We start from the raw sequence: 14,043 nt of genomic DNA on the forward strand, positions 1-14,043 counted from the left end.
TTGCAGAATATAGTGCTCGATAAGGCCCTAATGTCACAGTTCACTTGCAAATGAAATTTTTTTTTAATGCATCACAGTATCTAAAACTGTTTAATGATTAACTTTTTTACATTACCATAGCTTGTCTCTTTCGCTTTGTTTTTGCTGCATTTTCATCATGGGAAATTGGAGGAAGCGCTGTGTAACTGCACAATCAAGACAGCCTGATTTGGCATGTGATAAGAAGTATATTGTAACATTGAAACTGGTGACTGAGTCGGAAATCGTGTGCGACGGGCAAGTGCATTAATTTGTTACATTAATATATATATATATATATATATATATATATATATATATATATATATATATATATAATGGGTTTGATTTTATTCTTCATACAAGGGCAGTAAAACGCGGCTGACGTGTATCTGGGTAACGGATATCCGACTGCTGATTGTATACAGATCTTATAATCCATTTACACTTGGCAACTAAACCTGATCTATATAAAACTATCAATGCTTCTACAACAATTTAATTCTATGACTGTGCAAATTCCTATACTTTTCAGCTTGGGTTGGCAAGTGTAAAGACACCAAGCTTAATATTAGTAGGACTGCAACTTGTAGATATTGCTAGTGGGCTGTTTGCTATCAGCAGTCAAGTGGTCAACAAGTTTCACAGACTACTTCTAGGTACTGATTTCTGCATTCTTTCTTGCAATATTGTTTTGTGGAACAGGTAGGAAGGATAAGAAGGTTGTTAGCTAGCAGTGTGCTTAGTGTTAGAAGTACTTTGAAATACAGGGCACAAAACATTCTGGGGTGAGTTTCACAGAGTTGTAAATAATGGTTAAAAAGAGTGACTTGAAAAAAGCTAGAAATGTAGCACAGCTCAGATCATGTAATACAATTATAAAAGCAAGGGACATATACAGGTATATGTACATTGGTGATTTTGCTCATCAACTTCCATTCCAATGAAATTAATCATGATTCATGTTACAGGAAAAATATAAATGAAATGTATTGCCACTCCCCCACCCCCAAAAATGTTGTACTTGTGTATCATTAGAATATATTAGCCTCTGAAGTTAAACAGGTCAACTCACCAGATCAGCAGTTGTTAACGGCCTGTAGTCAAGACTTGCCCGGAAATCTCTGATCATGTACATTATTTCATAGTTGGGATATGTAGTGTCAACATCCTGTCAGAAAGCAAAAAAATAAAAAAAATAAAACACACATTGTCCACTAAACAATGACGAACAACGATTTATGATGAAGGAATTAGTTTGGCACTCAAATAACTGCTACAATTTGAGGACTCGTTACAATTGTATCATATACAAACGTCAGCTTTAAAAAAATGCACTTTATTAAATATATGAGCTTTCTTTGCTAAATGAACCAGTTTCCGAAAAAAAAAAAACCCTCCTCTGATTTCAACCAAACAGTGAAGAATATTAGTCATATGAAGCCCACATTCTGCTTTATGTTTAAAATTCAACATGTTTATAGATGTCTCCATAATCTCAGCTACCAATTTTAAAAAACACACACACACACACACACACACACAATACCTGTCTAAATTGTCAAGTATGGAAAACTATGTATTTTCCATGCCTCAACTTTGAGTTGGCTGAAATGGCTATAAAATGTTTGCGAAAAAAAAAAAAAGCATGGGGACACACTATGGGGAATGAAATATAAATGTGAAAAAGATCCAAGATTGAAACAGTTTGTTTTTCCCAGACAACATCTGTAACGGGACTTTATTTGGAGAATCACATAATCCAGCTGTCTTTCAAATGTAAATACACTAACCATGAATTTACCCCAAAAAGCAGAGTCTATACAGCACTGGGTCACTTGTCATTTTAATATAATATAGATAAGCTGCCCTCACGGGGATGCTTTATTAAGATGTGACACCTGCATGTAGGCAATCTGCCTTCATGCCACTACAGTATCAATGTGAATCTCTGGGTCAAGTTGGGACTTTGTTGATTTGGCATGAAATCTGCAATAAAAATAAACTTCTTGGGGCACTACTGCCTGTATTTTGAAAGAAACAAAAACAAGCAAAAACATTTAAAATGTTAAATATATACAATTGTCAACATACATTAAAAATAAATTGGCTTTCAAAATCATGAATATTGAATTCTGGAATGGTAACATGATTACAGTCTTGCTTATTTGAAATGTATCTAAATACTAAAAATAAGTACATCAGGCCACTACTGCTTTTCACATGTGTAAAGTTTAGATATCTCAGCAGCATTGTAAATGCATATTACATACAGTAGTTAGTAAGTGTCAATGAACCACCAAGTTTTATGCACTATGGACGCAATTAGTAGAACCATTTTGGTCTGATGTTTAAGCACGGATATAATAATAATGTATAATATAATTGCGTAAAAGCTGCCTCTGTGTACATTTTTTAATTGTATGAACTGTCCTGTGTGGCTACTAGCTTGCTGGTATGAGGGTGACTTTTTCGGTAGGAACATAGCTGTCATCACAGACGTACAGAGAGCAATTCAGCATAGCCGTGCACCAAGAGGTGGCAAGATCCATGACCAGGAAATTAAACCTCCAATTGGCAAATCTGGACAATTGCATTTGCCGCTGGGCATCCAGCCAGCTCAGCAACCACCATTCAATTGGAGCCTTTTGGACGTAGCTCCCTGCGCTGAAGGCACTGGCTTTTACCGCTACAAGCCATGGGACCATTTTGTTCAATTTTAATAGCATATATTCTACAGTTTAACATAAGCTAAACTCTGAAATATCACATGTACCATACAAAATGCAGGAGGTGCTGTATGCATTTATGGATGAACTGAAAAAACAAAAACTTATCTATCAGACGATGGACAAGCAATTATAATAAACACTAATACAATGTAGAAAAGTATTTCCTACCTTGTTTTCGTTGTGGTATAAAAATGGAAATTAAAATAACGGGAATAATGACAATCTAACCAAATTGAAGTGAGTTACAGTAAATACATTTTAACCTAAGAAACTTATTTATAAGTGGTTATCTTACATTTTTCTAAACTAATATGGTGAAAAAATTCAGACTTTGCACCCTCCCCGTCATCGCCCAGCCCCAGCCCCTCCCCGCCCCAGCCCCTCCCCACCCCCCAACACTTCCTAATTTGGTATGTAGACATCTTTTGTTGCTGTAGCAAAAAGGGTACTGCAGCCAGAATTGCCATGAATCAACATACATTTTGATGGGCATTGAGGCAATTGAGAAGGGCACCCACAGCAATTGCCGCCATTAATTTTGAGCCCTGTATAGTTATTGATGATTACTATACAAATTACTTTATATCAAACACATGTATGTATTATATTGCTTCAGTAAAATATATACTGAATACGTAGTGTACAATACATTGTAAGAAAAGTGCTATGGCAGAAGTAGTATGAAACATAAAATATACGCTGTAACACCAATAACTTTAAATTTCGACAACTGAGCACTGCACCTTTAGAAAAAAATTAAACAAGAGTTAAAAGGTGCAGGTGCCTCTACACTGTCCAAGAAACGGGTTTCAGAAAGACAGAAGACAGAAAACAGAGAAACTCGTTTATCTAGTTTGCAAAAAGATGATGTTCACCCAGTCTGAAGTATTTCATTGAGCTATGTTGCATTTTTAAGAAAATTTGTTTTCAACATACGAGGGTGGGACCAGGGGAATAAATGTTATAAAGATACATCGGGATATCCAGCGTTGTGCAAAAAAAAGTTGCAGCAGCTGATATTCTTTTTTTAAAATCGCAATTTAAAACTTGTATTAACTGGAAATCATTTTTTGAAACGCTATTTTCTTTTTGATTTTGTAAACAAGTTAGCAATAACAAGACACAAGAAATATTATATATTTTATTTATTCAGCGGATAATCATGATTATTGTGATCATTTATGAAAAGATTCTGGTTGGGGACCTCAAGCAGAAAGAAAGCAACGTTGATGGAAAGGAAGGTAAGTAAGCTGGGCTTAGATAAGTGGGAGATGAAGAGGTGTGATGCTGGGACACCAGAATCACTGTCGAGCCCTCTTAAGGCGTTGTGGGTTAGTCGACGAAACACCAAGGATGGAAGGTGCCCACTTTAAGACCCCAGATAAGTGCCCTACTCAGTTCAGTCCAGATGGTTGTCATGCTGATGCGCTAGGGAGGCCGCACTGTGGTTGATCCCTGGAGCCAGCACTGCTGCCGTTGTGTGTGCTGATGCGCCAAAGAGGCAAAACAAGCTGATCCCTGGAGCCAGCATTACACTTCAGCCATGAACACCAGGCAGAAGGATATCTACATCATCAGATGGAAGGAAACGCAGATGGTTCACATTAGTTTACAGTAAAAGAAGCTGTGTCTTAGTTTGTGCTTATTTTGGCAAGAGCGGAGTCCAATATCAGCATGAAATTTTAACACCTACTGTCATGTAATGGAAATCATGCCGATAACAGAAAATTGCATGATTGTCCAACACTGCTGTATATGTAAGAGTATCGCAAGCAACATCAATTACGTGTACATAAACAATGTGTATTTAATTAAATTATAAAAACAGCATTACTGTTATTTATACCGTATTTTTAAACTACATGTGAATGTTTTATTCAATTTATATGTCTTACCTGTAAAAATAATAGGATTTTCAATTAAATATAAACTAGTAGCTATGGTGACATCACCAGTAAATTATGCAACTTAGTACTAATCGAAGGTTCGAACCTTCGTTCAGTAATGTGTTCCGAACATTCGAAGGTCAAAATGTACCACAAGTTACAGCCCTAAAGTTATGCATACCGTTACGGGTTCCTGATGTGATTATTAGCTTGTTTCAATTTAAAAAAGAAAGCTCATAGTGAACTGGACAGGATTTATTGATTGACACTTGACAGCAGCCAATAACCACTCAGGCTCACTCACTAATTGGTAGATATGGCCATCCGGGGCGGGTATATCCTAGAGATCAACTGGTACAGTTAAGCGAGTGAAAAATGTGTAAAATGAGTGTCCAAAATAAATCAAAATATTCTACAATAATTACTGCAGCAGATAGTGTAAAATAATTTAGAAGCCAGATTCTACATGGTGATGGTGGCAAACTACTTTGTACCACCTGCAATGTTTAGTTGGATCACATTCATCAAGCAACAATCTAGTGCCATTTAGACTCAGACTAGAGCCATCAAAGACAAAGACACTGCAGACAGAGGGAATGAATAAAGAAACAGCTGCGGCATGCTCCATGCTCACATTCAATCACTGACTTAAGTAAGTAACTTTGTTAGTCACCTGCTTTGTTAACTTCAGGGCTTTAAATGTTTGTATGTTGCTGTCTTTAAATACATGTTCATGCTTTGTTACACAACTGTGAAATTTAAGATTTAAATAGCTGAAACTGTGAAATTAAAGATTTTTTTAAATGTTCTGACCGTGAAACTTACAAAAATGGATGTGAATTTTGTAGGGCCCTAATCATGAGGAAACAAATATATGAAGTGTGCGCCTCAAACTGAAAACATATGAAGCCTGCACTTCAAAGGGTTTAAGATATATGAGCTGCTCTTCTCATAGGAATGCTTAATGATGGTGAATTGCAAGTTTACAAATATTTATCTATTTTGTTTCTTTTTTGGTGTGTGGAAGTTTAACATTTCATAGAATTGGGAAGAAGAATATGTAAAATAAAAATACCATTAAAACAGTTTTATCTTTGACTTTTTATTCCTCCTGTCATCTATATTATTATCCATTGCTCCTTTTTATTTCTACACCCTTTATCAAATTCCCTCTTCCTAATTTTCGCTTGTCACTTTTATATCTATTTTAAAATCACCTTTTTTCCCCTTTTCTCTTTCGTTGCGATTGTTCCTTTTGCCTCTGGCCACTTTGGTCCCACCCCTCTTTGCTGAATACAAGTAAAGAAATGACAGGTAGTACAGTAGAAATAAATACAGTAAAAGAAGGGGGCGACATTGGCAAAGCATGATTGTTGTGCGCTTTTGGGGAGGTCAAACTTTATGAATAACTAGAATGGCAGGCGTTGTTAAAGATGAACCAAGCAGAAAAAAAAAGTCAAAGATTGAAGATGATCAGTGAAATTCAGAAGCAAATTGAACTAGTATAGAAGGTTGTCCAGTTTCTATTAAATCTATCCTTGAAAGCAGGTAGGATTCCAGGCTGGCAATGTGTTTAAGTCATATGCAGTTGAAATGATAAGCAGAACACATTTAATCTTGTACATCACAACATGTTTTGGTATGCATTACAGAATACCAAATTTGTTTATGCACCTATGTTTTACTAAATACAAGGGGTAAGAACTAATGTTCTTTAAATCAAAGTTTCCTTAGCACACTTGTAGATCTTTGGGAAAATGTGTACTTGAGACCTAATGCAAGAAGCATACATTTTCAGCACAGTGCCTTGACGCTATCACAATACTGACAGTCACAAGCTATTATCAAGCATTACAACAGAAGAGCTGAAGATGAAAATAGCAAGCAGATTAAATGTGCAGGTCAGTGATGCAGTGCCAGCGCCATGGCTTTGTGTGAAAAGAATAAGCACTGGATAGAATCTCATACCAGAGAGGTATCAAATGTTTAACTGTAAATAGATTCAGACAAGATACTTGTATGTAGTTAAACATCAATACTTTAAAACAAGGGTCAAGGGCTTCGCTTTTATAAAGACTAATGATTAGTAGGTGTTAATCACAATGGATATGAAAATGAATGCACTGCCCATATATTGCTCCTAGTACAATAGGTTTTGACGTCAACCACCAGATTATTTGGAAATAGCCATCAATTAATTGATAAAATGTTAACAGGGAGATTAAGGATTAGACAAACAATCAAGGTCAAATAATTAGATGCAAGGAGTGCTGGACACCAGTGAAAAAAAAGCTTATTTCAGTTTCCTCATCCATATAACTAGCAGCCATTTTCTAACTGATGCAAATTCTCTTCATCGGATGATTTTCTTTTTGAAATGGCATGCATAAGAACCTGCAAACAGAACATAATTGCACCAAAATAGTTCTAACATTTATCATTCAATTTCCAAATACCCTGCAAGCTCTAGTAATGCTTAGGTTTCTTGTTTTTCCTGCAAGTAATAAAGAAAAAAATGTTTTAAAAAAAGACCCAATTTGACAGTATCCAGATATCTCCTTCTACAAAAAGTGCATTGTCTGCTTTGATGAGCGTTTACCCAGAATAAAGGTAAAACAGTGTCTCATTAAAGTAACATAACTAAAGCTCGAAAACATCTTGTGTGTTTTACAGCACCGCAAGACACCATGGCAGTTCAACAGGAAATCTTGTGATTGTTTCTTAACCTCTATTTGTATGGTACAAGTCCTTCATTAGAAATCTAGCATTAGCATCTGACCTTTCCTATGCCTCAAAAGAAAACTTGCATGTACATACCTCCTCCATCCTCCAATGGAAATCATGTAATTCACTCACTCAAAATACAACTCCAGTTACTATACTGTCTCCCATGCGTAATGCTTTCACGAAAATACATACCTGTGCTCTCTTCTCTCTCAGCTCTTGCTGCTGTAACCTTCGCCGCTCTCTTTTTTCTTGTAGTTTTTCAACTTCCTTTACGCAGTTTGATTTTCTACGAGCTAGGAAAAATAAACCAGACAACTTATTTGTATTTATTTTTTTTAAACATTTGCAACTTTCCATTTTACTTTCATTAAAACTTGAACTCTTGCAATGTGAATGACAGAGCATACAGAAACAACCCCCCCCCCCCCCCCCCACCCCCACCCCCACTGGTTTTTTGCTTGCCGAGCTGGCGATATATCTGTAACACTACCATTCTGCTGCTGCTGTAGCTGCTGCTGCTGTGTCAGAGGCGGCGCCGGTGCTGCTGGGGATTGCTCAGGAAGTTGACTGGGCCTTGCTCTAGCAGACCCAACTACAAAACAAAATGATGTGTTGTTAATGTAAAGAAATAATCAAATAAATACATAGGCAAGATAGTTTACCAAAGCGTCTTCAATTTAAATCCTAAATTCTCTTTTAGCACTTTCACATCATGATGGCTGTACTGCAAGAGCCTGGTCACCAAAACACCCATTAACGCTTTTCTAAAACCTCAGACAGTAGAGCTTTCCCTTGCAGCTTACACTGCATTAGAGTTATGTACTAACCTGTCCGTCGGCAGGTAATCATTTCAGTCTAAGTTGTAAGATTTATTTGAAGAGGCGCATGTTAAGGTCACTTATTCAAATTACATTAAAATGTGCCTTTTAAATAAGTTAATTATTTGATGGTTTATTTTTTTGGATTAATCCAAACTTGTATTTTTTTTCTGGCAAGTCCCAGTTAACCTAGAGTTATAAGAATACATCTGTGTATCCAGTATGAAGCCTTAAAGCATTCTTAATGATCCGGAAACCAAAAAGTCACATAACCACAACACATCAGCAATCTTAAGTGAATGGTGCCGTTAGATTTTTGGCTTATATTAGCAGTTGAAGTAGTGGTGGCAGAATTACAATTAAGCTCCCCTCAAACGAATATTTAATAACAATTTACTTTCAAAATACAGTGTTTCGAGATCCAACAGTAAAGATGAATCTTACCTCTGTTGTCTCTGGAAGGCGTTTCATTTTTAATGGGAACTACTGTGCGTCGGTTCTACAAAGGTTGAAAATGTATAAATAATTAGGAATACTGCCTCAGAATAGCATCTTATAGAAACATTGGATTTTTAAGTAACTTTAAACTTAATCTCTTTCGGGTCTATTTGACCCAACCAAGGTTCCAATTTTACAATAATTTGTTCATTATGACAAAATCATAAGCATTTATATTTTATTTTGTTGTTGAAGCACTTAATTTATAAAAAAAAAAAAAGATTTAAAAAATAAACTTAAGATAATTTTTTGTTTTAGTTCTGTAAAATAAGCAATTCTGAATAAAAACTGATTCTAGCTCAAATGTTCCAATACCACCAACAATGGGACATTTTCACACTCAGCATCAGGATACAAACCTTTGCTATCTTGTTAACTTTGGCAGAAGTTGGCGTTGGCGGTGGTGGTGGGGTTTCAGGGCTTACCGCAATTTCTTCATCAGGTGCAATGTCTGGATTTAGTGCAAATATACTTTCCAAATCAATCTGTTATAAAATGGAAACATTAGCCATGTATTTTAACATTTCTTTTTTGCACCATTAATGATTCTCAATAACCACATTATCCTCCAAGAAATATTACACAAATTATACAGTACAATAGATACAACTTCCAGGCATTTTAGGCAATTCTTACAACAGCATGTAAATTGGAATTAACTGTATAATTTAGCTGAATTTAAATAACTCGCATTAAGAATTACTAGAAGCTAGCATTAATAATATAACTTGTTCCTGTGACTATTATTCCTGGATCACGCCGCTCTGGAAAACCTTTAATATGTGTCTTTTTAGAAGCAAGTTACCTATGTAATGGAGGCCTGAAATTTCCCTTGAGATAATCCAACTCAATTGTGTGAAATACTGCTACAACTGGTCCATATTAGAAGACTTTGTCCAACTGGGTGGAGATCAGTTGAAATGAAGTCTGTTTACTGTCACAGTCTTGTCTTGTGAATGTCACCACAATAGTTCTTCCTTTACTTATACAATGTTTGTCACAATTTGAATTGTTCTACCACACACAAGTTATTTTAGGTGTATCCATACTTATTCACCAAGGTTAAACAATAGAATTTCCAATGCAGCATCCCATTTTGTTTTGACACTTAAAAGGGGTCATGTTTGGGGTAACAAAAATAATGTGAATATGACAGCATTTCACTAGGATCAAGAAAATATAAATATGCTATTTAAATTTAAAAAGGCACATCTTGTTCCTAAGGCTTTCCATATTTCAAAGGTTAATGAAATTCGACTAAGCCAAGTTACTCCATCTAAAGTAATCCTTCTGTCCATTTTGAATTATTCAATAAATAAAAACCAGATTCTGATTTTACCTCTTTGCCTTTGGTATCTCCATTCTCAATCCACTCAACAGTAACACTGTCATTGTCTTCATTCAAAGATGTAACCATAGCCTGATGTATTCGTCCTAGAAGAGAAACAAGTTATGAGATTTAAATACATTTGACAAACTACTACACTTACAATTCACTAATGCCACATTTGGCTTACTTTGTCAGGTGTTACTTTAGGTACTGTGGCAAAGTGAGGTAGGCATTGCCACTTTCAGGACACTGCCTGTATATTTATTTACACACACAAAATAAATCAAAACAAAACAAAAAAGTCTAACTCCTCCCAGGAGTACTAACTAAACTTTACAAGTTGAACTATCCCCAGAAAGCTACGCCGTTTACTGGTTCAACAAAACACACATACTTTACAACCATTAACAACACAGGTCTCTCCCAAGGCCTTAGCCTTCACACAGACAACTAACAGACATTGACCAGCAGGTGTTTCTAATTTAATTAGAGCCAGGTGATTCTGATCCTGGCTCAATAAGCAATGAAGCAATTAAACAATTACCTTGTGGCAGTACAAAGCAGCCACAAAATACAGTCCCCAGTGTGCAGGGCCCCTGCCCTGTCACAGTACTTAAAACAATACCTGAACTTTGTATTTTTTTAATTTGTAAATGCAAGGTTGGAGTAACTTGCAATGTTTACCCTCTGGCAGCTTGAGCAACTTACCACATTGTGTTGCTTAGAAATAAATATTGCTATAGACAAACAAATGGGAGCGTCAAATATATACTGTTTTTGCATTTATTTATTTTTATATTACAGTAACATGCTCCAAAATGTAGGGCTACTGATTTTCCACGATCGCGGAATTAGGCATTTTGGGAATGGAATTCTGCAGTGTTGTCTGTTTTGGTTTTTTTTTTGCACTACACCCAGCCAAGTTGAGTTAATTCGTCATGTGACTTCACCTCACATGTCTCTGCTGAAACTCAACATGGCAGCTGCACCAACGGAGAAAAAAAATGCAATGTTTCAGCAAAAGACAGAGTTATACATTTTCTGATCTATATGAGGATGATAGGATACTATTCTGCAAATGTTGCTGTCATTCGATTGATCATGGGGCAGCAGTGTGGAGTAGTGGTTAGGGCTCTGTAATCTTGACCGGAGGGTCGTTGGTTCAATCCCAGGTGGGGGACACTGCTGCTGTACCCTTGTGCAAGGTACTTTACCTAGATTGCTCCAGTAAAAAATCAACTATATAAATGGGTAATTGTATGTAGAAATAATGTGATATCTTGTAACAATTGTAAGTCGACCTGGATGAGGGCGTCTGCTAAAAAATAAATAATAATAATAATAATAATAATAATAATAATAATAATAATAATAATAATAAATAAATAAATAAATAAATAAATAAATAAATAAATAAATAGAGTCAATACTATTAAGATCACATTGCCAGTCGTAAACACGTAGAGAACAAGAAAGCAAAAAAATAAAATTAAAAAAATGCAACAAATGCAAAGCACTGTGTTGTTCTATGCTGAAAAACTTAGACCTATGGTAGTCAAGGCGGGGCTTTCCCGAAGTAAGTAAGCTAAATGAATTGTGTATTTAATTATTGTTTAGTTGATTTCTTTCCACTCTACCTGCATTTATAATTTGCCATGTTAAACCATGACCGTTTCTTTATTAAATTATAATTATCTGATGATAAAGAAACAAGCTCAGCTATTTTTCTAGCTATGCATTCCTTAAAGGAAATTGATCGCTTTACTAGATGTAGTCACTACACTACGCACCTCTTCTTAAATTTAGCCAATAACAAGGCAGAATTAGCAAAGAAACAATTGGGAGGATTAATTATGCATTTACATTAAAAGGGGTGCTACTTAATTTACAATCAGGTGATACACAGCAGAGAACCTGTGTAGTAACGAGTCAGTCAATGCCTTTTTTTTTATTTAATCAAGTGTTTCATATTTTATCCTGGTTATTGTAATGCCAGTAAAACACTAAACTTCATTTGTGGAGTACTGTAAACAGGATTACTCTCACATGACATTGCTGGACTGTTACTAAACTGTTTCATATTTTTGTACAGTTTGTGCCGCTTTATCGGGACGCATTGGCGGAAGGAAAAATATCCCGAACAAGCAGTTGTCCCAACTAAACGACAGGCACTTCAGACAACCTTAATCACACTTTTGATTCTTAATGAAAAGAAAAAGAATGAAATAACATCACATTAGGATTAAGTGTTAAATACATCTTTTAAAATAAGTCACTTTTTTTTTTTATTCCTAAACAAATTAAATCACACCTGCGATGTTGACACACCAACTTTCTTTGCAACAACAGCCTGAGAAACCACAAGAGACTCCTCCTTTGTCAAGAGCTCAACATGGTTTATGCAAGTCAAAGCGTAATCACGTTACTGCACTGTGCTACGTGACCTGTCTTGCTCTGAAAAGCAATGCCCATTCATCATTTGAAAATACTGTATCCAAATTAAAAGAAATTATGTCCCAATTAAAACAACAAATAGCATTGGGAAGAACCATCTCCCAGAGTTGCATCCCATTTAAGCAGCAATCAATTCAGTATTCCAGTTAGGGGGCACCAACTGTACTGTTATTGTAATGCCAGCAATAAGCTAAAAAGGTATTTTCAAAAACACCTTAATTTGAAGACTGAACTAGTGTCAGTGGAAGACTGCAAATATGATTCTCTCACAAGAGTTCTGGACATTTGTTTTTTGAACTGTTGTAATATAATTAATTTGTCCTGCTTATTTTAATGACAACAATGAGCCAAGTGTTGTTTATAAACAGTACGACATGTTTTAAGTGTCTTCAGGTGCTTTACTTATTATTACAGCAGTAAGAGTCTGATTGAAAATCTTGGCTTTAATAAAAATACATTTAAAAAAAGGCTTATTTTAACTATCAACATTATAATTATATTCAACTGCCACATTTAAATTATTAAGAAATTGATAGAAAGTGGGAAAAAACGGAATTGGTTAATTTTGAAAAACATAATTTGCTAGTCCCCAGAATGGAAAATAAGTATCCCTGCAAATGCTGTTACCAAATGCAAAGGCTGGTGAATGGCATGATTTAAGGTAAAAAAAAAAACATCCATTTCATATGGAATGGCCCACAAGATCTTTCCAAAGTTTTTCATACAATATATTAGTAGGGATAAGTTTGAGTACTCAAAACAAAAATCATTGAAAACTGTCACTTATATGAAAATAAGTTAAATACATTTCATATCTATGCATGCATACCGCCTTCACGTGAGAACAATTATAAAAAGGAAGGGATTTGGCAATTGCCTCCAAGTAGTTTTTTTTTAATTAGTCCAACAGAAAGATTGACACTGGGGCGGGAGTTATGCTCGGTCTATCTGGCCCTTCCGTGGCGCACTCTGTGGTGATGCTGTAGTAGACGTGGTATGGTATCCAGTCCATGTGGTAATAGAATTAAGTAGCGTTTTTAAACGCTCAGTGATGTTAAACGCAATTTTGGAGCAACAATCAGCTTGACCTACAGCAGGTATGCATGTAGTGGTAAGTAAATCAATGTATTTATATTATTATTTTTATCCTTATTATCATTATTATTATTATTACTATTTTAGGCAGGGATTTCCACACAGATAGTGATGGTTAGGTGGTACAGTATTAACAAGATGCAAGATGAATAAAATACAGATTTCATAAACTCGTGTCTAGTTTATAGACATTACATTCCAAAGTAGACTACTGTAATCTCTTTGGAATTAATATTTTAGTAACACTCCTGTAGTATGCTAGACTTGCTTTAGGATTGTTGCGAATGTTGTGTTTTATTTTTTCTCCTGATGCTACCAAGGCTCAATTAACTCTCGCATTCAATTGTTGTGCACAAGCTTTTACTTAACAGCAATGATATTAAAATAAATCACGTCGGGGGGAGAGGAATGGAGCGAAATGTATGTGGGCAGTACAATCATCTATATTTATTCTAACGATTATATTTTGTGTGCCCAATTACTCA

At 35.5% G+C, this 14,043-nt stretch overlaps 1 protein-coding gene across 4 annotated transcripts in view; it reads right to left on the reverse strand.

Moving 5' to 3' along the window:
- LOC131709672 (kinesin-like protein KIF2A) overlaps positions 1–14,043 on the reverse strand; it is a 41,881-nt gene that overhangs the window by 14,966 nt on the left and 12,872 nt on the right. For 2 of the 4 annotated variants that reach the window (XM_059012407.1, XM_059012299.1), the window contains exons 2-8: positions 10,019–10,113; positions 9,039–9,164; positions 8,626–8,680; positions 7,854–7,955; positions 7,556–7,656; positions 5,854–5,925; positions 1,094–1,189 (exon numbers count right to left, since the gene is read on the reverse strand). In XM_059012407.1, the coding sequence (XP_058868390.1) occupies positions 1,094–1,189; positions 5,854–5,925; positions 7,556–7,656; positions 7,854–7,955; positions 8,626–8,680; positions 9,039–9,164; positions 10,019–10,113 (647 nt within the window). The remainder of the gene's footprint in view (positions 1–1,093; positions 1,190–5,853; positions 5,926–7,555; positions 7,657–7,853; positions 7,956–8,625; positions 8,681–9,038; positions 9,165–10,018; positions 10,114–14,043) is intronic. The other 2 variants (XM_059012440.1, XM_059012366.1) reach the window with 1 other exon arrangement.

The sequence above is a fragment of the Acipenser ruthenus genome, chromosome 1, assembly GCF_902713425.1.
Source record: "Acipenser ruthenus chromosome 1, fAciRut3.2 maternal haplotype, whole genome shotgun sequence".
In the NCBI taxonomy this organism is placed as follows: Eukaryota; Metazoa; Chordata; class Actinopteri; order Acipenseriformes; family Acipenseridae; genus Acipenser; species Acipenser ruthenus.